At 51.0% G+C, this 25,459-nt stretch overlaps 1 protein-coding gene across 2 annotated transcripts in view; it reads left to right on the forward strand.

Annotated features, from left to right (window-relative positions):
• Positions 1 to 25,459, forward strand: part of LOC144818567 (E3 ISG15--protein ligase HERC5-like) — a 400,809-nt gene that overhangs the window by 101,374 nt on the left and 273,976 nt on the right. For both annotated transcript variants that reach the window (XM_078676098.1, XM_078676099.1), the window contains exon 8: positions 23,214 to 23,308. In XM_078676098.1, coding sequence (XP_078532224.1) covers positions 23,214 to 23,308 — 95 coding nt within the window. The remainder of the gene's footprint in view (positions 1 to 23,213; positions 23,309 to 25,459) is intronic.

Genomic DNA, 25,459 nt, shown 5'->3' on the forward strand with positions numbered 1-25,459 from the left:
TGGGGTTCAAATCTGAGGTGCATACCTCCATATTGAACAGACCTTTTGATAAAGAACACCTTTTTGGGCCAGTAGTAGATTCTTCACTTGAAAAGCTGAAGAAAGTTACTGAAGTGGCTAAATCCATGGGAGCCCTTCAGTATACACAAGGCCGTGGTTCCTTCGGCACTCTTTCTATCGAGCAGAGTCCAAAACTACTTCCTCGGAAACTGCATCCACATATAAGGGCAATAACCAACCCTCAGGCTCTAAAAATTACTTCAGAGGTGGTTACAGAGGGAGCAACGGCAAAGGCAGAGATAGAGGTTCTAGCACACGTAACCCCTTCCCCCCTCCAATACAAAGCAGTGACTTGGGCATAGTTCCCCCGACCACTTAACACTTTTAGGGGGAAGACTGTCAGATTTCCTTCCAAGTGGCAGTCAATAACAACAAACAAATGGGTTCTACAGATTATCCGTTCTGGTTACTGCCTGGAGTACATCAACACTCCTCCAAACATTCCTCCAAAGTCACACAAAATTTCACCAGATCATCTACACCTCCTCAAACAAGAGGTACAGTCCCTACTACTAAAAGGAGCTATAGAGTTCGTACCACTACAACACCAAGGGTCGAGCGTGTATTCCTTTTACTTCCCAAAAAGGACAGCTCTCTCAGACCAATATTAGATCTCAGAGAGCTACATTTTTACATACAATCAGACAATTTCCACATGGTAACACTTCAACAAGTACTACCTCTTTTGCAAAAAGGTGACTTTCTGTCTACTCTAGACTTAAAGGTTGCGTACTTTCATATTCCAATTCACCCTGCTCACCGCAAATTCCTCAGGTTTGTGGTAGCAGGTCAACATTACCAGTTCAAAGTGCTCCCATTTGGAGTCACCAGTGCCCCCAGAGTCTTCACAAAGTGTCTAGCGGTAGTAGCTGCTCATCTGAGAAGACAAAGTATTCATGTCTTCCCATACCTAGATGACTGGCTCATCAAAGCAAGTACATACCAAAATGCCTCAAGCATACGTCTATAACCATTCTGTTGCTTCACCAACTTGGGTTTACAGTCAATGTGTTAAAATCCCATCTGCTGCCAGCCAAAACTCAGGACTACCTAGGAGCCTCTTTAGATACTCAAAACTCTCTGGCGTTTCCCAGTGCAGCCAGAATTCGAAACATTCAGTCGTTAGTTCTTCAGTTTCAAACCAATTAATGACTTCCAGCTTGAGTTTATATGCAACTGCTGGGAATGATGGCGTCTTGCATTATTTATTTTTTTTAAACCTTTTTATTGGATTTCAATCTTATACATGTCATACATGAGATAAACCATACTCGACTATTACAACATTATAATCAAAATGATCATCATGACCATTAGCAACGTGGGTAGTCCTTGAGTAGGCATGGAGATAAACTGTCTCTGGGGTGCAATCTCCCACCATCTCCATGGGGGATACTGAGGGTCTGCGTGGGAGTGGTCGCTGGGAAGGTTGCCGCTGTTCCCCACCTGTATGGCAGTCTCTAGACCACAGACCCCTGCAGAGGGTAGCGGTAAATGGAAATCCATAATCGTAACTAAACTTTGGGATTTGAAACCAGGTGCAGGGCTCATGAGGGGAGGGGGGGTACGGGGTGCATACGGTGCGTCAAATGCAGTGGAGCTCCGTGACTTGCGATCCAATGTATGCAGACTATTCTAGTGTGTGCATTAGTGCATGTTCCTGTGGATAGGGTCGGGGGTATACTGGTGTAGCCAGGGAGGTGAGAATGATCAGACGGCTCAGGGTGTGCTTGGTCCAGGCATCGCTTGTGTGTCCTGTGGGGGTTCCCCACCATCATTATGTGCTTGCTCAAAGTCGTGTAGGAGCATCGCACATTCTAAGGAGATAGGGCGCTTTTGTATGCCCCAGACTTCCTCCTGGTGAATAAGGTCCTCTACCGCCGCTGCCCACTTCTTTACCGCCCCAACAGGCCGCTATTGGTGGGCCCTCTGCTGCGCGCCAGTGCGTTACAATACTACTTTTTGCTAGCAGGATGGCCAACAGGGCAAATTTGGTCTCTACCTTCTTGCGTTTCTGACGCCTAAAGATGCCTAAGGCGCATGCCTCCCGTGTGTGAAGGTCCGTGAGGCCTGTGACTGTTAGAAGTGTGGTGTGTACTGTCATCCATAGGGACTGTATTACTGGGCATGTCCAGAACATGTGTATAAAGGGGGCGTCCGGCGCACGACAACGTGGGCATTCGAAGTGGGAGGTCGGGAAAAAACGCTTAAGCAGTGCTGGCGTGAGATACACGCAGTGTAATATATAAAACTGGACATTTTTGAATCGTTGGTTGCGGGACAGTTTTTGTGATGCTCTAAAGCCTGTGACCACTCTCTGTCATGGAGGTCGCGGCCAAAGTCCTCCTCCCAATGGAGCCGTTAGCGCGTCAGTGGGACGTGTGTTAGTTCGATGATGGATTTGTAGATCCATGTGATATGGTGTCTGCCCGCCCCCATATGTAGCAGTGTGTGCAGTACCGGATGAGTCTTGGGTTCCCCATCCCCTAGGTTCAGGGTCCGTCTGCAGTCCGCCACCAACTGCTGGTGCAGTAGGAATTACCTGTCCGGAAGCCCACTTCCCTCGGTCAGGCCTTTGAACGAGAGCAGTTGACCATCGGAGAACAGAGTCTTTGTTTCAGTGAGCTGGTGTTCAGTCCAGATTCTGAGATCTCCTGCAGAGTAAAACCCGCGACCTTTAGGAAGTCCAGCCAGCGGCAATAATGGGGAGTACAGCGGGATACCCCTGGACATACGGTGGATCCGCATGATACAGGTCCTGGCCGTTTTGACCAGTAATGGATGAGTCAGGTTGGGGGTGGAACCTGGACGGAGCATTCGTGTCAGCTTCGGGACTGTTATTTGTCCTTCTTGGGCTTCCGTTTCCCTGAGGTTCCGGTGTGTCATCCAGCGTGACATCCACTGCAGCTGTGCCTCTAAGAAATAGGCCTCGAAGGATGGGGCGCCCATCCCTCCTCTATCCCGAGGCAGTTGCAAGGCCGATAGGGCCGCCCTGCAACGGCCCTTCCCCCAGATCAGAGAGATTAGTAATGAGTTTAGCTCTTGGAAAAAGGACCGTGGTGGCCGAACCCGAATATTAGTGAAGTAGTAAAGCAGACATGGCACCATTATCATTTTGGATAAGGCCACCCTCCCGCTGGGAGACAAAGTCAGGGTTCGCCAAAAACTAACTTGACTTTTAAGTCCACAGAGGACTCGGTAGTGGTTGCCTTCCAGGAGGTCCCGGGCTCAATACCCAAGTACCGTGGAGCATCGCCCACCCAAGCCAGCGAGGACTCTCCAATTCGAATTTCCCGTTGTGGAGAGTTCAGGTGGAGAGTTCAGGTGCAAGGGATATATAGAGGATATCCCCCAACTCACCCGCAATCCTGCGGCCCTCTCGAAATCTGTGAATGTGGACCAGAGGGAGGAGAGGTCTGCCGTAATATCTCTAACATAGATGAAAAGGTCATCCGCATAAAGGGAGACGCAATGGATGCGACCTCCGAGTGGGATGCCCCAATGTACGCCCACCTCCCGCAGCCACACTGCCAGCGGTTCCATGGCGATGGCAAAGATAACTGGGGATAGGGGGCACCCCTGGCGTGTGCCGCACATGATCGAGGAGGGAGAGGTGGCTATCCGAACCCTTGTGGAAATGTTGGTATATAATAGCCGCGTATCTGCTATAAATTGGGGTCTAATGCCCACCCGTCGAAGTGTCTCAAAGAGGTACTGCCACGCCAGGGTGTCGAATGCCTTCTCCAGATCCAGAATGAGGCAAGCCGAGCGAGGGAACCTGTCCCGGACCCCGTCCTGGACCTGAAACAGGCAGCATATATTTTGGGAGGTGTTTCTCATGGGGACAAACCCACTCTGGTCTACGTGTATCAGTCTGGGCAGCATTTCTGTGAGTCCATCAGCCAAAATCCTCCCTAGAATTTTGCAGGCTGACGTCAGGAGAGTGATAAGGCGGTAGGAGGTTCGGAGTAGAGGATCCCGATTGGGTTTTGGAAACGTTACCGGCACAGATTTGCGAATGGAGTGGGGGAGTTGTCCCACCTCAATCGCCTCCCGAAAGATTATGTCCAGCTGCGGAACCAGCTGCTGAGAGAATGTGGAATATAGTTCTGTTGGGAACCCGTCATGTCCCGGCGCCTTGTTTTTGGCAAGGCGGCAAATGGCGGATTTGAGTTCCGCCGGTGTGAGAGGATCATCCAACGCCTTGCCTTCCTCCTCCGTAATTTGGACTATGGCGTCCGTGGCTAATATGTGCTGGATGTGTTCCCCTTGGTCCTGGGTCGGTTTCTTGTAAAGCTCAGAGTAATAGTCATGGAAGGCTGGTAAAATGTTGACCTGCGCACATACCACGTCCCCCGCGCGTTGCGGATGCCCGTAATCGCTTGTGTTTGTGTTTCTTGGCGGATGAGCCATGCTAGTAGGGTGTCAGCGCGATTCCCTTCCTTCTGAGCTCTAGTGGTTTAAGTGAGAAAATGATAGCGCCGATGATCAGCACAAGCCTCCTCATACATGGTTTTGGCCTCCGACAGCTGCTTGGGGGAAAGCTCCTGCTGATCCTCCTCTTTAGATAACTGTGCTACTCGTTGTTCTGCCCTGAGTACCGCCATCTCTAGTGTTTGTTTCACTCCAGTAATTTGCCGTATGCACGCCCCTCGTAAGACCACTTTAAAAGCGTCCCATTCGAGGGACCTCGTGGGTGTAGTGCCTGCGTTTTCAGCAAAGTAGCTTTGGATAGTGTCTGATTGCTCGCGGTGGAACACTGGGTCCGATAAGCAGTCCCTGGGGAGGCGCCACGTGGGGATCGGTGGGACAGGCGGCCGCCATGTGAGAGAGACCATATGTGCATCGTGATCTGAGATGACCCTGCCCAGGTAGTTCGAGTGTCGGATGCGCTGGAGGAGAGACTGTGTGCACATGAAGCAATCCAAATGGACCCGTTCGTTGTGAGGGTTCGAGTGGAAGGAGTAGAGTTTGGTGGTCGGATGTGTGTGCCGCCACGCATCTGCTAGCGACCAGTGGGTTGTCCAGGCGCGGAATGCGGCCGTGTGCACGTGGGCTGGGGCGTGGGAGGGTGGGACCTATCCAATGCGGGGTCCAGTGAGCAATTATAGTCTCCTCCTAGTAACCATGGGGAGCTTGTGAATCCCGCCAATTTATTCGTATGTGTTTCCCAAAATGGTGCCTGGTCTACGTTAGCGTAAATACTGCCTACGAGGATTGGCTGCCCATCCAATAACCCCTCCAGGAGGGCATAACGACCCTCTGAGTCCACACCCCAACCGGTCTCGCGGAAGGGAACTCTGGGCTGGATCCAGATCAGTGCTTCCCTCGCGAATGCTGAATAGGTTGTGGCGCGGAAAGACCTGGTGCTATCCTCTAAATCTGTCTCTAACTTATGAGATCTGCAGGTTGTGGGATGACTTGCGGCAGGGTGATCAAGTCTCCCTTGGATGATGCTTCGTCACTATCGTCCTCGCCCGCCGAGGAGAACAGCCGCGGGGCTCTGTCCAGGTCATCGGAGGGCGGTGAGGCTTGTAATGCTGTCACAGCCCGCAGGGCGTCGCGGCGCTCTTGCATGATTTGCTCCAGATCTGGGGAGCCTTGCGTGAGGCTCCGCGCCGAGGTGTTCTCGCCAGTTCATCCTTTGTTTGGAAGACGCTTCCTGGGTGTTGGCGGCCTGTGTCTCTGTCTCCGCTCAGAGCCTCATCCGGGTAGCTGCGGGCAGTGCAGGTCCGCCCAATCCCTGGCTTCCTCCGCACATGTAAGAAATAGAGTAGAGTCGTTGTAGATAATTCTGAGTCTGGCGGGGAATAGTAGGGAATCTTGGATGTTATTGGCCTGGAGCCGTCGCTTCACTTCTAGGAAGAGCGATCTGTCCTCAACCCGGAGGGGGCCCGAACGTTGTGCTGCTCTGAGTACTGCAGCCCAGTCTTTGAAGTGGAGGAATTTCACGAGCATTGGCCGGGGGGGGGAGGCCTTGGTTGGGGCCTGCGCGCCGCGACTCTATGGGCGCACTCGATGGAGAAAAAGGCCGTTGGAGTGAAGGATTTCACCCATGCTTCCTTGTGACCCACCGGATCTTGCCCCTCAATCCCCTCCGGCAGTCCGATGACCCGAATGTTACAGCACCTTGAGCGCCCCTCTAGGTCAACCATTCGCTCCTCCACGGTGGATAGGCGGGACAGGACATCGCGCATCATCTTTTGTTGGTCCTTGACCGTAGGTTGCAGGTCCGCCATAATCTTTTCCCCATCGTTGACCTTGTCAGCCAGCTTCCGATGGTCATCCTTGATGAGGCTGATGTCCGTCACTAGAGTGCCCAGTCTCTCCTCCATAGATGCACTGGAGAGTTCGTTGGCTGCCAAGAAGCTGTCTAGTTTGTCCGAGATGGACATATCAGACGGATCGCCTGCCAACTTGGTCACTGACTTGGGTTGGGGCATATTATCTGGCGCAGTCTCTGGCACCGTGTTGTGTTGCGTGGCCCTGGGCTGCCCTATCGCGCCTCCTGGGACGCCTCACCGTCCTTCGCTCCTAAGTCCTGGTATGGAGGTGCTGGCGCCAACGGTCACCCTGCAAAGCCCAGTCACCTCTGTCGCTGCGTGTGGGTGAGCACCGTTTCCCGTCTGCACTGTTGGGCTGGGTGGACACCCCAGGTATTCGACTGGGGGTGAATCCCCTAGCCCGTGTCCTGTGGTGAGTGCCGCAGAGGTCACCCAGCGGGACCCAGCCGCGTTGGGTGTAGGATCCCCCCCACGTCGCGCCCACCGTTCACGTCAGTGAGTGGCTAGTGCAGCCGGAGGGAGCCCGAAGTGGTGTGACACCCCAATGAACTGTGGGCCGAGGGAGAGCTTACTGTGTGTCCCTTTCCGTGGGCCGCTGGCTGGTGAGTTCTTAATCACGCCTCAAGGATCCAGGCGACCTAGCAGTCCGCCATCTTAGGGTCAGGTAAGCGTCCAATTAGGCTTCGGCGGTGGGGGGCACCACCCCCACTCCCCAGCTGCAGGCCACCCCGGGGGGTCCCCCCACTGCTCACTGTCTGGAAGGAGGGGCGGAATTCCACTAGGCAGGTAAGTTCCCCGTTGTCTTGCTCAGGAGTCTTCTCGTTCGTGGGTGTTGGGCGCCATTTTGAGATCAGGCAGCCCCTGTTGATGGTGCTCCAGTGTCCTGCAATCCAGGGGGGTGAAAAACAACACAAAAACCTACCGGTGTACAAACATGAGATGTGGTATAGCAGAAACTCCTAGATGTCTAGGCCAAGCAGAAAAGACAACATGCATCAAGTAGAAAAGAATCTCATCAGCCCACATACGTGGCTACTCTTCGTCATCTGGGATTGGTGGTTGGTTGCACCATTCATGCGACCAGCCAGGAGTAGTATCAAAATTCAGCTTGTTTCGTACCCCAGTGATCGGTACAGCCACTCGCCAGTCTTGATAAGTGGTGCTGAAGGTTTGCAGTGCAAAAAGGTGAAAATCATAAAGTGCAATTGATAAAATTGACTACTAGGATAATTCCAGAAACTTTAATAAACATTATCCCAGTGTCAAGTTTAAAAACAGAGCGCAAACAGTTTGAAAGGATAACTGTCATTTGCGGTGGAATAGGTCTACATGTTTCAGCCACTAGGCTTTCGTCAGGACCAATACAAACAACGCTACTGCAAAAATTGTGAAAAAGGAAAATAATATTAGCAAATCAATCGGTTGGCGCTTTTCTGCTGATGGTCACAAGAGTCACATATAAGTAGCTATTTGGACAATATTACCATTGTACGAAATGAGAGAGAAGTTGGGCAGCGATGTTCTTGGATGCTCTGGGTCAAGATAGATGGGATGTAATTCAACCATGTATATATTTTTAATATTTTTTTAATCATTTTGTTGGAATGAATCTAAAGTTCCTGTACGATAGGCTTACCTGATGGGAGCTACAGGATATTGGTAGCCTGTATCGCACCAACCGATTGAATTGCTAATGTAATTTTCCTTTTTCACAATTTTTGCAGTAGCGTTGTTTGTATTGGGCCTGACGAATGCCTAGTGGCTGAAACATGTAGACCTATTCCACCGCAAATGACAGTTATCCTTTCAAACTGTTTGCGCTCTGTTTTTTTTTGTCAAAAGTGTGCTTTTATTAGCATTTTAGAACATAAAACATGCGACAGTCCCGCACAACTTCCCACGTAGGGGGCAGATATAGAATCAAAGCAATACTGAGCCCATGACCTCAGGCGGCGTCTTGGATCTAGGCCGCCAGTGGGCCTTGGCGAGGAGGATCAGTGGAAGCTCAGCCCAGGCCTTCATCCATCTGGGTAAGCAGCAGAGTTCATGTCATAAGTAGAAGTGGGCATCGTCACTAAGCAATGAGTCAACGGGGCTAGATTCATCTCGCCCCCCATAATCGCAATATCGCCGCAGCATCAGAGTGACGGGACGTCACCGGAACAAGAACTAAACAGCCCCCCCCCCCCACTCCCCAGTGGTGGTAGCAAAGCCCTACTGGTAAGATCTAGTCTGGAGAAAGCAATAATCATAGTTGAAACAAATGGAGAGCTCGCACACTGGGTGGACACACTGCAGACGGAAGCCCCTTGGAGAGGAACCGAACCAGAGGGCCCCAGCGAAATTCGAAATTCTTAAAGTCGTCTAGGAAGATGTCGGCCATTCTCTCCACACCCAACAACCTCCACAGTCTCGCATGCCAGAGGGAAATCGCAGGGGCCTCCTTCTGTTTCCAAGCCGCCGCCAGGGTTAGCTTGGCCGCCCCTACACAGAGCCACAGTATCTTCTTATTTGCCCTGGTTTGGTGTTCAAGGTCTGGGTCCCGAAGGCCCAGCAGGATATGGGCCATCGAGTCCGAGACCGGGTACCCCAGCATCTCTTTGATGTGGGATAGAATTTCCTCCCAGTACGGGCGGATGATGGGCCAGTCACACCAAATGTGACGGAAGTCCCCCAGTAGGCCGCATCCCCTCCAACACCTGTCGGTAGAGCCAGGGAAGATTCGCCGCAGCTTGGCTGGGTACAGGTACCAGTCCATCATTGTTTTGAGATGAGCTTCCCGAAGCTCCACCGAGTGGTTGTGCTTTGCTATATCAGACCATAGATGAGACCACTCTGCTTCAGAGATATCCCGGCCAAGCAGCCCCTCCCACAGGGACATGTAACGCGGTCTAGGGGATATGGCCGTAGACAGGAGGAGACTATAGATAAAGGAAATGACCCCTCGCATTGCAGAGGTCTTTGACAGGAAGGCTTCAAAAGGCGTGGGGGGCTTGGTGGTTGCCTCCCTCACCAGAGGGGACAATGCCCAGTGAAGGAGCTGGGCGTGGTGGTATCGCTCGGCCTGCCGAACCCCATAATCCCTCACACAATTATCAAAAGTGAGAGGGACAGAGCCATGAAATAAGTGTGTAAGCGCCAGACATCCCCCCTCCCTCCAGGCATCAAAGGGGCCCTCGAGCGCCGCCGGCGGGAAAGCAGGGTTAAAGTGGATAGGCGTAAAGGTCATCACCAGAGACCGAGTCCCAGACTTTCAAGGTAGTGCTAGTAGGGGTGCTCAGACCCCCCAGGATATAGCGGCATGGATTAGCAAATTTAACGGCACAAAAATGGAAATTTAGCAGCACAAATGTGGAAATTTAGCGGCAATTTTGCGGCATTTTATGTGGCCATTTTTCCTAGGTGTGGGGGGCGGGAGGTGTTGGTCCACTAGCGACAGTAATGATGACTCCTTTGTCTACAGCTGAGTGCCAGGCTCTCAGGTTACAGGAGAGATGCTGGATGGCAAGCGGGTACTTAGAAAGCTGCTGTCACTTCATGCAAATCGACAATTGACACATGACCCATGCTGGGAGATACGTCGCAGCTCGGTGCATGTCAGACTCCCAATAACAAATTGACTTCTTCAGGCTTTGTGAATGCTTGTTGTTATTTACAGATCCAAGTGGCATCTGCCATGTTGGTATGGTAAATAAAAAAAAGTTAGAAAATAGTGTCATTCTGCTGGTGCATGCATGCGCTGTGATACATGCGCGTGTCTGCGGAATGCTTCAACTGGGTATGTCACATCATTGCGCCTTTTTTCTGTCTATCTATCTGTCTGTTTACTTATCTTTCTTTCTTTAACCAATGTTGCACAGCATTGAGTTGGGAAAGGCATTCTTTTTCCCATTCTCCTTCCTTCACCAACACTGTAAAGCGTCGCTAAAAGCCAGTGACCAAGCAATCAGGTACCAAGAAACAAGACCTATTGACTTTGCCAATGCCTGTTTTGACTAAAGCGCAGCCGTGACTGTAAAGTGATAAATGCTCCCATAGTTTGGCCCTGTTTTCCAAGTTTTGTATGATATTGCACCACCCTGTCCTCGATCTTGATCAGCATACCTAAATAATATCTTTGTCTGATGCATCATTTAGCGTAGCACCTTGAAGCCCTAATATTCATGCGGGGAGCAATACTAATGTGGCAGATTCTCAATTCACTCTGCAAACATTGAATATATTTTGCCCTGAAAAGAGAGGGTGGTGCTCTGCGAGTGTCATTTGAAAGCAGATCAGACAGCAGAGCAGAGTTACAGGCCACAAAATGTCTTCCTTTTATTTCAACACACCTCTGCTTCTCTTTTTTTCGTCAGTGCCGCCCGTGTTTTGTATTCAGATGTAGCCGCTCACATTTGACAACGCAAATAGGTGCCCTAAATCGACGTGTTAAAGCCCGCCATTTGGACCGTTAGCCACAAATATTGGAAGCTCGCATTCACTTCGCCACGTGTTTTTGTATAGACCTTATTTCTATGCTTTCTCTGGGAGAAAGTAAGTGCAGACATCCAAAGCAGAGTCCACCGCCCCTCCTGAGAATGACAGTCTCACTACGGTCTCACTACTGTAATTTATGAACAGAGCGTGGGCACCTTTTCACGCCTGCCTCTTTAGTCTGCCTGATACAACTGCATGGAGTCACAAGCGCCCTCCCCTACAAGCCGCACTCCCTTCCCCCCACTCTCCTGTCTCCTGGGAAGTGTCACCACGTGCTCCCACCTGAGGCAGGCAGCATTTTGATCAATGCTCGGGTTAAATAAATGATGTCTGAGCCCCCGAGCCCCAGAGTGACAAGAGTTTTCTTTCCCCCATCTGTCTGACATGCAGGGCCATTCATTGACTAGAGAACTGACAGAAGAAATTAACTGGGCCGACATGATGAATAAGTGATATGTGCGCGTGTGGGGGCGGGTGGTGTGCACGGCCGGCGCCTGGCGCTAGCCTTTGCTGTGCCCTCTTCCGGACGAACATTTACTGTTTCTATACGCATTAGACAGACCCCCCAGGATATAGCGGCTTTTGTAAAAATGCCGATTTGGCGGGCACTTTTGTAAAAATCGCTGCATTTTTACAAAAGTGCCAATTTCACGGGAAATCGCGAAATCCTGGAGGGTCTGGCTAATGTAGGCGTTCTTGGGCCTGTCGCTTTTAGGCTTCCATACTAAGTCCCAGATCGTTCGTCCAGCTACACTTCTGTCCATGTGTAGCCAGTGTTTTTCCGAGGCGGGCTGGGTCCATTCCACTAATACTCGAAGCTGCGCTGCTTTATAATATAAATGCATGTCGGGTAGGCCTACCCCTCCGTCTTTCCTCGTACGGCGCAGTGTGGCATAGGAGAACCTCGCCCGCCACCCTTGCCAAATGAAGCAAAGCATCAACGTTTTAAGGCGCTGAAAGAATTCCCTCTCAAGGGTAATGGGTAAAGCCTGAAAGAGGTACAGGAGTTTAGGGAGGAGGGTCATCTTGATTGCGTGAATCCGCCCCAACCAAGAAATGAACATCGGTTTCCACCGGGCCATGGCCCCTTGAATTTCGGCAAGGAGGGGGGGGGAAGTTGGCAGAGTAGAGCTTCCCCACTGTGGGGGTCAGGCGGATCCCCAGGTATTGAATAGAGGAGACGGTCCACGGCAAGGGCGTAAGCGGATGGAGGAGAGCGGCGTCAGCTGGAGGAAGAGTAAGATTGAGGACATAGGATTTCTCGTAGCTGATCTTAAACCCCGCTACTCCCTCGAAGCGCACGCTACTCCCTCAAAGCGCACTGAGGCCTCCCGTACGTGAGGAAGAGAGTGGGCAGGGTCCGCGAGGGAGAGAAGGACGTCATCCGCGAACAGGGTGATCTTGTGTTCCTCCCCAGTGAAGGGAAGACCCCGTATGTCCGGGTCCTCCCTTATCGCTAAAGCTAGTGGCTCTATGCTCAGGGCGAAGAGCAAGGAGGAGAGGGGCCAGCCCTGCCGAGTGCCCCGGGAGTGCAACAAAAATGCCGATTGGTGCCCATTGACCGCCACTCTAGACCGGGGGGAGCTGTAGTTGGCCCTGAGCATCGCTAAGAATTTAGCCGAGAAGCCGAATGCTGTCAAGGTCTGGAACAGGAAACCCAGTCCACCCTATCAAAAGCCTTCTCGGCATCAAGGCCCACTAGGACCACTGGGATTTGGAATTTGTTGGCTTTCTCGATCAGGTGTACTACTCTCCTAGTGTTGTCATGGGTCTGGCGCCCCTTAATGAAACCGGACTGGTCTGGATGAATTAGCGCTGGCCCGGGCCCGGGCTTGGGAATGACCGATATGATAGCCTCCGCCATGGAGACCGAGGTCACCCCCTCCTCCGCCATGCTATTAAATAGTTGTACCAGAAAGCCAACGAGTTCAGAAGCGAAGGTTTTATAAAAAATAGCCGTATACCCATCCGCTCCTGGGGCCTTATGGGCTTTCAGGGCCTTGATGGCAGCGAGAACCTCCTCCCTAGTGAAGGGAGCAGTGAGTATTTCGTTCCATTCCTCTGATACCTGGGGCAGCGGTAATGCGTTCAAATAGTCCCTTTGCGCCTTGACGTCCAGGGCTTCCCCTGCGTACAACGCCTCGTAAAAGTCGCCAAAGAGACCAGCCTTGGCTCCGTCATTGTGCGTTAGGACCCCAGCTGCGTCCCGTATCCCCCCAATATATTCCTTCTCTCTCTTATCCCGAAGTTGTCGGGCTAAGTGTTTCCCTACCTTATTCCCCTGGGAGTAAGAAAGGCGCCGTAGCTTCAGCAGCGTGTATTCCGCTCTGTTATTATAATGAGCCCTGAGTTTGCCCCGAACCGCCGTCAGCCGCCGCATGGTCTGTCTGGAGGGGGTCTGCTTGTGTGCCTGTTCAAGAGTAGAGAGCTCCTCCTCTAATTTCTCTCTTTCCTGCTTTCTTAGTTTGTTAAGGGCAGCGTTAAGTGCTAGACAGCTGCCGCGTATAGATGCCTTGAAGGCGTCCCATGTGGTAAAGACCGATGTATCGCTCGTGGGGTTACGGTCAAAGAATTCACTAATAGCTTTCCGTAACTCAACGCAGGAAGGTCTATCCCGGGTCAGGGAGGCCGATAAAATACCACCTGCGATGGGTCGTATTGACTACCTCCCAATGTAGGCAGATAGCGAGCATACTATGATCCGAGACCGATAGAGGAAAGATCCTGGCCTCGCGTAGGTCCCCCCGAAGAGACTGGCTCAGGAAGAAATGATCCAGGCGCGAGTAAGAATGGTGTACATGGGAAAAAAAGGTATAGTCCCTAGTGTGTGGGTAGAGAGAGCGCCATCCATCTATAAGTCCCATGTCTGCTATCATCTGCTGTGTTTCGGTGGAAAACAAGCCAGTGTCTGATCTCTGGTGGTGAGTACTGTCCAAGTCCCTTTGCCAAACCAAGTTAAAATCTCCCATTACAATCAATTGTCCCTCGACAAAGTCCAAAACCGTCCTCAATACTGCCTGTAGAAACACATTCTGTCCCACATTGGGGGCATATAAAACCAGGAACGTGCATACCCTGCCCCGTAGCACGCCCTTGACCATGAGCCAGCGGCCCTCTTTATCGCTGTGGACTCCCAGAGGCTGGAAATGCAAGGTTGAGCGGAACATGAGGGCTACTCCCCTGTGCTTCGTGGGGGCTGAGGATATATAAATAAGAGGAAATTGCGTATGTTTGAGGCGGGATTCCTCTGACCTAGCCAGGTGGGTCTCCTGCAGGCCAACTACATCTAATTGGTGGTCCAGTATATATTTCCAGATCTTCTGGCGCTTCTGGGGAAAGTTCAACCCTTTCACATTCCACGACCCCAAAGTAAGTGGCATCGTAGACAGAATAACAGACCTAGCTCAGCAAGAGGGTATTCTCGAGCCCCCCCACCCCTCCGCAAACCAAACTGGACACATCGCACTCCCGACCCCTCCTCTAGTGTGAGTGCTCCAGGGCAGCATAGATTCAGACCCACCATCTACCACTCTGCACTCCTCTCTCCGCTACTCCAATTCTCCATACATGACACCCTCCATTCATGAAGGAACGCTTGTAAACTAACCTTAGCTACCACCACTGCCCACCCTCTCCCTCCCTCCCCCCCAACACCCCTCCCCTGCCCTCCCCCAACTCCCAGAAAACTCAGGCCCAGCCAGGTAAAACAAGATACAACAACAGACAGGCCTGTAAAGAAGGTTCTTGAGAGTGACCATAGGGGTCGGGGGTTGTGGAATCGTTCACTGTCCCTCCAGATCCCGCAATTGGGTCATTCCTCCAGAGAGGACATAGAGTACCTGTGGTATCTGATGAAGATGCGTCCCTCCAACGCCAGCGACATCTCCTCCCAGGGTCTCACTCAGCAGGAGGGTCGTCCTGCGAAGCTGCCTCAGTCATCAGTGCTACGGAGGCCACTGCTGCCCCTCTCTCATGGATGCTAGTAGATGGATCCGGCCTCCCCGGCACCGTGGCCCGGCCCACTCTCTGCCAGGCCCGGGAGCGCTGTCGCCGCCTCGCAGGGGAGCGCTCAGTCTTGGGGGCCGCAGCAGAATCTTCCAGGCCGAGAATCTCCATGGCAGCTGTGAGGGATCTGACTTGGACTAGCTTGTTCTGCCAGCGAAAGATAAGGCGAAAGGGGTGGCCCACAGAATAGGCCACGTTCTGGTCTCGCAGATAGTTAGTAACTGGTCGGAAATCCCTTTGTTTTTGCAGCGTCGAAGCTGCTAGGTCTTGGAAGAGCTGAGGGCGATGATCCTGGAACTGCAGAGGGTTGATCTCTCGCGCTTTTCTGAGTATTCGCTCCTTTAGTTGAAAGTTGTGGACACAGACCAATATGTCAGGAGGTGGCGCTTTCAGGCCCCGCGGCAATCCAACTCGGTGTACTCTGTCCATGCGTAACTCCTGAAGTTCTTCCTCACCCAAGACGTACTTGAACGTGCATACCCTGCCCCGTAGCACGCCCTTGACCATGAGCCAGCGGCCCTCTTTATCGCTGTGGACTCCCAGAGGCTGGAAATGCAAGGTTGAGCGGAACATGAGGGCTACTCCCCTGTGCTTCGTGGGGGCTGAGGATATATAAATAAGAGGAAATTGCGTATGTTTGAGGCGGGATTCCTCTGACCTAGCCAGGTGGGTCTCCTGCAGGCCAACTACATCTAATTGGTGGTCCAGTATATATTTCCAGATCTTCTGGCGCTTCTGGGGAAAGTTCAACCCTTTCACATTCCACGACCCCAAAGTAAGTGGCATCGTAGACAGAATAACAGACCTAGCTCAGCAAGAGGGTATTCTCGAGCCCCCCCACCCCTCCGCAAACCAAACTGGACACATCGCACTCCCGACCCCTCCTCTAGTGTGAGTGCTCCAGGGCAGCATAGATTCAGACCCACCATCTACCACTCTGCACTCCTCTCTCCGCTACTCCAATTCTCCATACATGACACCCTCCATTCATGAAGGAACGCTTGTAAACTAACCTTAGCTACCACCACTGCCCACCCTCTCCCTCCCTCCCCCCCAACACCCCTCCCCTGCCCTCCCCCAACTCTCAGAAAACTCAGGCCCAGCCAGGTAAAACAAGATACAACAACAGACAGGCCTGTAAAGAAGGTTCTTGAGAGTGACCATAGGGGTCGGGGGTTGTGGAATCGTTCACTGTCCCTCCAGATCCCGCAATTGGGTCATTCCTCCAGAGAGGACATAGAGTACCTGTGGTATCTGATGAAGATGCGTCCCTCCAACGCCAGCGACATCTCCTCCCAGGGTCTCACTCAGCAGGAGGGTCGTCCTGCGAAGCTGCCTCAGTCATCAGTGCTACGGAGGCCACTGCTGCCCCTCTCTCATGGAGGCTAGTAGATGGATCCGGCCTCCCCGGCACCGTGGCCCGGCCCACTCTCTGCCAGGCCCGGGAGCGCTGTCGCCGCCTCGCAGGGGAGCGCTCAGTCTTGGGGGCCGCAGCAGAATCTTCCAGGCCGAGAATCTCCATGGCAGCTGTGAGGGATCTGACTTGGACTAGCTTGTTCTGCCAGCGAAAGATAAGGCGAAAGGGGTGGCCCACAGAATAGGCCACGTTCTGGTCTCGCAGATAGTTAGTAACTGGTCGGAAATCCCTTTGTTTTTGCAGCGTCGAAGCTGCTAGGTCTTGGAAGAGCTGAGGGCGATGATCCTGGAACTGCAGAGGGTTGATCTCTCGCGCTTTTCTGAGTATTCGCTCCTTTAGTTGAAAGTTGTGGACACAGACCAATATGTCAGGAGGTGGCGCTTTCAGGCCCCGCGGCAATCCAACTCGGTGTACTCTGTCCATGCGTAACTCCTGAAGTTCTTCCTCACCCAAGACGTACTTAAAGAGGGCTTCCACGTAACCTCTCAGGTCTTTGCCTTCCCCTGCCCAAGGCACCGCACGGATTCTGATGTTGTTTCGGCGGGACCGGTTCTCCAAGTCCTCGGCATGGTCCTGGAGGTCTAGATTCTGTTCCGTGAGCCGGAGTACATCTTGCTGGAGTTGGTGTACGTCTTCTACTACCCCCAGGTCGTGCTCCTCTAAGGTCGCCACCCACTCCCCCACATCGTTCATATCTCTCCTCACCTCGCGTAGATCCGACGTTAACTGGGAGCGGAGCTCCGAGATGTCCTCCTAAATGGCCGTAAAGAGTTCGAGCATGAAGGCCTTGGTAGCAGGTGCATCATCTTCTCCCCGCGGGGGAGACTTGTTGGGCCCTGGCGGTGTTGTAGGTGGTGCTCCTTTAGGCAAGCCCTCCTTGCCGGGTTTATCCTTACAGAGTCTGGCCGTCATGTCTCCAGACCCAGGACCCTCAGAATTCGCACAGATCATCACGGGACAGTCTGCTCCGGCTAGGCCTCTCCGCGAGTCCACTACTTTGCGTAGTCTCCACCACCCTTTTCCCTCTCCTGGGATCTCCCGGCGGGTCGCTCTCCCGTTGTGACATCTCAGCTCCCGTTCCACGGGACGCGGGGTCTCACCCCTCTCTGCATCCCCCAGGGCACCCAGAGCACGGGTCTGTTAGGCCGCAACTCTAGGCCTCGATCAGCCGTCTGCGTCGGATCCGATGTGCAGTCAGGGGAGATAGCCTCGGGCAGGGGGTCCACGGCGCACCAGCCTGTCACCAGTTCTTGAGAGGGCTCCTCTCTGCGTGGAAGTTCCAGCGGCCCGTGAAGGGGTAGGCCACTTCAAAGCCACAAGGTCACCTTGTTGTTCGCGAACTGCTCATCGGGGCTCGCTTCAGGCCAGGCCTAGACAGGCCCGGAAGCCCCGGGCTCGATTTGACAGGCGGCCATGTGTTGCTGCGAGGTCTGGGCGTCCGCTTTTTGCCAAGGTGATCGGGCCACACACTAGTCTCGGGACCAGGTCCCCACGTGGCAGGACCTCTGACCTCGCATCCAAGTCCACTCCCTGGACCACGCGCTCCAGGGAAGGGCAGTTTCAGTAATATAGGACGCGGCGCTGTTTCCGACCCAGGAGGGTCACCGCCAACCCTCTCCCCCGTGAGGCTCCCAGCTCCACACAATACTTGGCGCCCCACAGGTCTTGGCGGGAAACTGGGGAAGGCAGTGCAGACCCCTCAAGTCCGCCACTGCAAGCCCGCACCACTCCTTTGCTTCTCTGGGACCGGGTGACTATGCAGGCCCCAAGCTACCGGCGCCGCTCCCTGTCGTCTCTGCTAGCCCCTTCCGGGGGTCAGGCGGCTTCTGCTAGGCCCGGCGCCTCACCTCGGAATTCGGGAGTCCACTCGGTCTGCGGCGTCAGCCTAGATAGTCTCCCCGCTGAGCGGAGGGCAGCTTGTGTCGAATCCGCCGACCCGTGCTATAGGCCCAGGATCCCCGGCCTCAAGTGCCTGTCTCTGCCCTCTGCTTCACAGCCGTCTCGGGCCCCATGCCTGCACTGTATGGGGCCGAGGTACGCTGTCACCGCAGCTCTCGTGTCCCTCTCCACGGACCGTGGAAGGTGGAGGCAGCCGCCCCCCGGTTGCAGCTTCCGGTGTCTCACACACCGCGGAATTGGTGTCACCTCCGATGCGGCGCACTGCCACGCCCGTTACCACCGGCGACGGCGCTCACCCCAGCGCCCAGTCTCTCCAGGCCTCTTCTCGCCACAGGCCCCCCAGTCGTCGGAAGCGGCCAGAGCGCACCGGTCAGCCAGTCAAAGCTCCCAAACGCCCCCAGTCGTCGCAGGACACAAAGCGACGGGGCTGGGCGGGTAGCCAAGCGTCCTGGAGGAGTGCTAAACAATGCTAAGAAGGTAGTGGCGCCGGAGGGACTCAGAAACACGTCCTACTCCGCCGCCATCTTGGCCACGTCCCTCGCGCTCGTGTTTTTAAACTTGACACTGGGATAATGTTTATTAAAGTTTCTGGAATTATACTAGTAGCCAATTTTATCAATTGCACTTTATGATTGTCACCCTTTTGCACTTCAAACCTTGAGCACCACTTATCAAGACTGGCGAGTGACTGTACCGATCACTGGGGTACGAAACAAGCTGAATTTTGATACTACTCCTGGCGGGTCGCATGAATGGTGCAACCAACCACCAATCCCAGATGACGAAGAGTAGCCATGTATGTGGGCTGATGGGATTCTTTTCTACTTGATGCGTGTTGTCTTTTCTGTTTGGCCTAGACATCTAGGAGTTTCTGCTATACTACATCTCATATTTGTAGACCGGTAGGTTTTTGAGTGGTAGATTGGGGATTGAACACTACCTGGTCTTTAAAGATTTCCCTAGGACCCTCTGTTAATGTTTTTGTGCATATTCAGGGGGGTGACCCAGATCAATGGCCCAGTCTACCACTGCCGCTCCCCCTCACTGTCACCACCGGTCGCGGCACTCCGAGAGGTCCGCTCAGCCGTACCTGCTTCAGCTAGTGCAGGAGGGACTCGGTGACCCGTTTCATATGCGGGGTTTTTACTGCTGTATTGTATGTGTCGGGAGCTGCTGCCGGGCTCCTAGGCGGTTCCAATGAGCCCCAGTACAGCCTCTCCGGTCTTGCAGGATGCTATATGGGTCGCGTTTCATGGCTGGCAAGCCCCGATGGAGGCGGAGAAAAGCGCGTGCGGCCGCCATCTTACCGCCCGGCACTAGGACTTACATCTGCAGCAGCAGCGCTCAACTCGCCGTTCTGGTCTTTTTCCATGGGGGCCCACCACACCAGCAGATGCCCCAAAAATTCCAGAGTCTGAATGCCCGTTTCCGCACCGGGGCCGACACTGGGAGGCAGCCGATTTGTCCGCCAGGTAAGGAGCGTCAGCAATACACAACCGCCATTGTAGCCTGCTTGGCCACCATGGCGTCTTGCATCATGATCATTCACCATGCCAGGTTGCTCATGCATCCACTTCAGGAATGTTTAGCCAGTCAGTGGAACTAGTCTCACAGTCTATTAACCGATCTAGTGTTGGTAAGCAGCAATACTTATCGCTCTCTGCAATGGTGGACACACAAAATGTGTCAAAAAGATGGCACTTCATAGACCCGGTTCCACAGAGAGTACTTAACAGTGGACACGTCCCTTACTGGCTGGGGAGCTCATCTTCAGCAACACACAGTACGAGGCCTATAGAGTCAATAGCAAACGGTGCTCCTCATCAATCATTTAGAGCTGATGACAATCTTTCTAGCTCTCAAAGCATTTTAAGATCACCTGTCTGGCAAAGCTCTTTTGGTTCGAACCAACAACATCACAGCTATGTATTACATGCAAAAACAAGGGGGGCACACTCTCTCCTGCTGTCCCACTTAGCCCAAGTCATCTGAAGGTAGACTATTCACCACAAAATCTATCTCCTAGCGGAACACCTCCCAGGAGTGAACAACCAGATTGCGGGTCTAGTCAGCAGGCAGAGGTATCAAATACACGAATGGGAACTTCATCCTCAAGTTCTCCTCCCATACTTCCAAGCTTGGGGTGTCACTCACATAGATCTGTTCGCAACACTCCAAAACTCAAAATGCCATAGCTTCGCCTCCAAGTACCCACACACCTTATCCAAAGGCAATGCTCTATGGATGAACTGGTCAGGGATATTTGCTTACGCTTTTCCACCTCTCCGACTCATTCAATCAGTGGTTCGGAAAATCAGGCAAACATCTCTCCCTCTAATCCTAGTAGCTCCAACTAGGCGATGTCAACCCTGGTTCACAACCCTGTTGGAACTTTCTCTGGTACCACATCAAAAATGACATTTAACTCCCAGTCTCCTCACACAGAGTCATGGAGAAATCAAACACCCAGGTCCCAAACAGTTGAACCTTGCGATCTGGCTCTTGAAGTCATAGAGTTTGGTTATCTGCACCTTCCACCATACTGTATCAACATTATTAAGGAGTCCAGAAGGCCTACCACAAGAGCCTGCTACACAGCCAAATGGAAGAGATGTGTTATGTATTGCAATAACAATAACATCAACCCTCTTGATGCTTCCATACAAAACATTCTCTGCTACCTGTTACATTTGCAGCAGTCAGCATTGGCCTATACATCCATCAGACTGTATCTCGCTGCAATAGCAGCCTATCTTCAAAATAGACAGCATTTATCACTCTTTAGAGTGCCTGTAATCAAAGCATTTATGGAAGGACTAAAAAGAGTGATACCACCAAGACTTCCATCTGCCCCAGTGTGGAATCTTAATATAGTCCTCACAAGGTTAATGGGCTCACCATTTGAACCCATGCACAATGTGAACTACAGTTCCTCACTTGGAAAACATCTTTCCTCATTGAAATCACTTCATTAAGGAGAGTGGGTGAACTACAGGCACTAACCATAGAAGAACCTATTTCCCAGCTCCACAAAGATAAAGTAGTTGTTGGTATGAATCCCAAATTCCTACCTAAGGTAGTATCTGCATTTCACACAAATCAGTCGGTTGAGTTACCTGTTTTCTTCCCTTAACCTGGTTTGGTTGCAGAACGAGCTCTACACACCTTAGATGTTAGAAGAGCATTGTTATATTACACTGAGAGAACAAAATCTATTCATAAGACCAAACAACTCTTTGTCGCTTTTGCACCACCTCAAAATGGCAATCCTATGTTCAAATCAGGTATTGATAGGTGGATCGTTAAATGTATTCAGGTTTCCTATGCAAAAGCCAAAAAGACTCTAACGGTACCCCCTAGAGCACATTCCACTCATAACCTTGGGGCTACTATGGCTTTCTTTGGGAACATCCCTATTACTGACATCTGCAAAGCTGCAACATGGTTCACACCACACACATTCACCAAGCACTATTGTATAGATGTGTTAGCAAGACAACAAGCTAATGTGGGCCAAGCAGTACTTAAAACTCAGTTTCAGACAACTCCATCAGTTACAGGATAGCCACCGTTTGGGGGAGACTGCTGTATAGTCTATGCATAGCATGTGATCTACAGCTCACATGCCTCGAACGAAAAATGCACTTACCCAGTATGCATCTGTTCTTGGCTTGTAGAGCTGTAGAATCTCATGTGCCCACCCACCTTCCGGGTACTTGTATCTGCTGTAGTTCTCTTGTCATTATATATATACATACGCATGGACATCTCTATTCTTTACTACTGCATTCTCTCACCTTCTGTGGAAAACAATCTGAAGATGGAGTCGATGACCATACGCACTATCACCTAAAAGAGGAGTCACCTACCTTGTGACTAGGAAGACTTCTTCGAAGAAAAACAAAGTGCAAACATCCGGACCCAACACTAGATGGCGATCTATGCGTAGCATGAGATTCTACAGCTCTACATGCCAAGAACAGATGCATACTGGGTAAGTAGGATTTTCCTATTTGCATTCAATATAGAGCTCTATTAGGTACTTTTGGCACAAGATTTAGATGAAGAGTCTGTCCACTGCTCAGCTTCTGCAAGACAACCGCTTCAGAAAGGACAGCTGATATGCCATGGGGTTGGAAGTGTAAAGTAATGACTGGATTCATATACTGAGAAAATATACTGAGATTCATGCTGCGCTTGAAGGAAACAGTAACCTCATGATCATAACAACATGAAAGAATATACGAGGTAAATAATGCAAACATCGAAAAGGAAATTGTGAAAATGCTGGAGCAGATGTCTTCTGTTGTTCACCCACAAGGATCTCACTGTATTGATTGTAAGAGCAAAGTTGATCCATTTGGATGCCCCTTGTTTCACGCAGTACAAGGCAGGAGGAGGAGACCCTCCCCAGACAATGTAAATGCACTACCTTCATTCCCGTGGTGGAAAGTGGAGACTCTGACACTGAAGCAGGGGGGAGCTGGGAAAGGACCACATTAAGAAACTCTGCAGACCAGCTCTTCTCAAGCACTTTGAACTGGTAGACAGTAGGGGGAAGATGGGGCTATACTTTGTGGTTCAAGGTGAGGAAGTCTCTCGGCCAGGCCGCTCGCTCCCCTGCCCATCCCTTTACCTGCTGTGTCAGGAAGGCTGAGATGCAGAGTTCTCACACCTCACCGTAACCATTCCTCAGGTGCCCTGTCCAGAACCAGCCCTATGCTCTATGCTACAAATCCATAGTTATAGATAAGTAACTTATTTTAAAAAAAGAAGTAAAGAGTACCAAGGAAAAAAAGTCATCTGAAAGCCCCAGTTCTGTCAAAACTGAAGGTAAACAAAGAAAGTTCAACACATTTTTTCATGTTATATTATTATTTTTGTGCAAACACCTTACAGAAATGGGTAATAAACAATGACTGCCATTAACGTTTCTCAGCTAGTCATAAAAGAGACGGAGCACTTTTAGAATTGGTGAATCAGTATTCTCATGTTAATTTGTTAACATGATTGCTTGTGCCTGGATTTTGGAAAGTATGAACAACTGACGTAAACGTCCCTTTCATTTTCAGAGATCGATATTCATGGACAAAATGGTACTTCAGGAAGAACCTATAGGATCATAGCTGGAGGTAACCAAAGTGCTGTGGTCAATTTGGAGGAAAAGGTATGGAGTTTATACCAAATGGATTACTTATAATGTGACTAATTGTTTTATCAATGATATGTTTCAAAAAGTACTTAGGGGCAGATTTACAAGCCCCTTGTGACACTTTTGCGATGCAGTTGCGTAACTTTTGTGACGCAGTGGTGATGTAAACGATGCAGCTAATTTACAACGTGACTCATCTAGAGAGATGCATCACGTTGTAAAGCCCTGCGTCACATTATACCTGCATCAGGTATAATGTATGCAGAGTGGGCGTTCCCACGCAGTAAAGCCTCGTAGAAGTGATGCAGTGAAATCTACACGATTTCACTGCGCCTCTTCTAAGATGGCACTGCATCAAAACCTTATGCCTGCTTGAAGAAGGCATAAGGAGTCACACGGTGAAATGTGTATAGGCCTCCCCATGCATTGCTGGAGTTGCGTCGTGCTTGCGACATGACTCCAGCTAATGCGTGACTTTTAGGCCAACAGACGCTTTTGCCATGGTGCGTCGTATTGTAAATACGGTGCATCCATGGTGGCGCAAGGGTATCGCAGGCTGACGCAGGGAAACTGACACATCTCTACAGATTTGTCAGTTTCTTGTAAATCTGCCCCTTCATTTGAGCTGGTGGTGCCCACCGGCACTCATATTTGAAGACAGACTTTTTTTTTTGCATTAGACATTTACCAAGAGAGAGAAAAGCACACAAAGTGGAAAGACAGCAGATGAAAAACATGGGAAAAAACACATCACAAAGGGAGAAAGTATGAACCTGCAAGAGTGAGATAAAAAAATCAGGAAATGTCTGGTAGTGGATGTACAAGGCACAATGTTGATTCAAGACTACGCAGCCTTGGTATTGGATGCACCGAAACTTAATAGCTCTGGCTGCTGGCATCTGAGCAGAGCTTTGGCCACCGGCTCTCATTATTCTACTAATTAGAAACTGGTTCAAGCTAGATTGGTATGGTGTCCGAGTCTGCATGTAATAAGGTGCTTGTCTCTGTACTGAGGGCTTTCTATGCAGCTGATAAGTAGTTTTGAAAAATAGTGTGGGAAATGAAAGGTAGAGAGTCAAGGCACAATTTTGTGCCAGGACAGGTTAGTCACAGTCACAGTGGTCCCTATCACTGTTGTAAAGGTTTGACAGTTAGTTCCATCCACCCATCAAACCTTTACATTGTGTTTCATTTTTTAAAAACAAACTTCCAAAGCACAAGTTTGTTTTTGAAAAATTTAAAACTAATAACCTCCACACCATGGTCATGTGTGGGTCATTCTTTTTTACTTTCACACTGCCATCTGATCGCCCACTCGGCATTGGACGGATGGACTGTGAGTTTTCCAGGGAAGATACTCCGTCACTGTTGTGGCGGATTACTCTTTCTGACAAACTCTAAAGCAGCTGCATTATGTATTAAGAGATCCTTTTTTCATCGTCTGGAGCTTGAACATGTTTACAAATGAATGTATAGATGTGTGATGTATTATCATAGAGTTCATACTTTCTCAGCAAACCTTCACGTTTGTTGGACATCCGAAACATCAAAACTGTGCAAGACTGACTCTACGCACACCATCAGGATATGTTGGCCTTAGTCCTGGCTAGCTCACAGTGCACATCTGTCCCCCTAACTGCAGTCAGATAACATTTGGTTTGTGCAACCTCAGAACATGACAACCCTGTCTCTCAAATAAAATCATCGAAACCTGATCTAGAACCCCTTCGTTTGGTAACTCATGCATGCCCAAAGGGAGACACAATAAGTACACAAATTGGCATTTCAATATTTATTGAAGCAATAGTATTCTTGTGTTAAAGACGTGCATTGCAATAATCAATAGAAGGAAACAGAACAGAGAAATCAGCATCAGGAGAATGTTAAGGAACTTAAACGATTCAAACATTGTGCTGTTACATAGAATATATACATATAGTACATATCCTAGTGAGCCTAGGGTGGGTGAATCTGCAAGAATCCCTGTAGGGTGATCAAACTCCCCAGTTACATGTGGGTATATTTAATCTTTGAGCCCGTCTTGGTGTAGAGCTGGGCATTGCTCTTTTCAGGGGGTAAACATGATTCAGCTGGGCTGGAAATCCGGCATGGGGGGACCTCAACAGTTTCAGTGAAATGCTCCTCTGATTAGGCAAAGGAGTCATG

Source organism: Lissotriton helveticus, chromosome 2_1 (assembly GCF_964261635.1).
Source record: "Lissotriton helveticus chromosome 2_1, aLisHel1.1, whole genome shotgun sequence".
Lineage (NCBI taxonomy): Eukaryota > Metazoa > Chordata > Amphibia > Caudata > Salamandridae > Lissotriton > Lissotriton helveticus.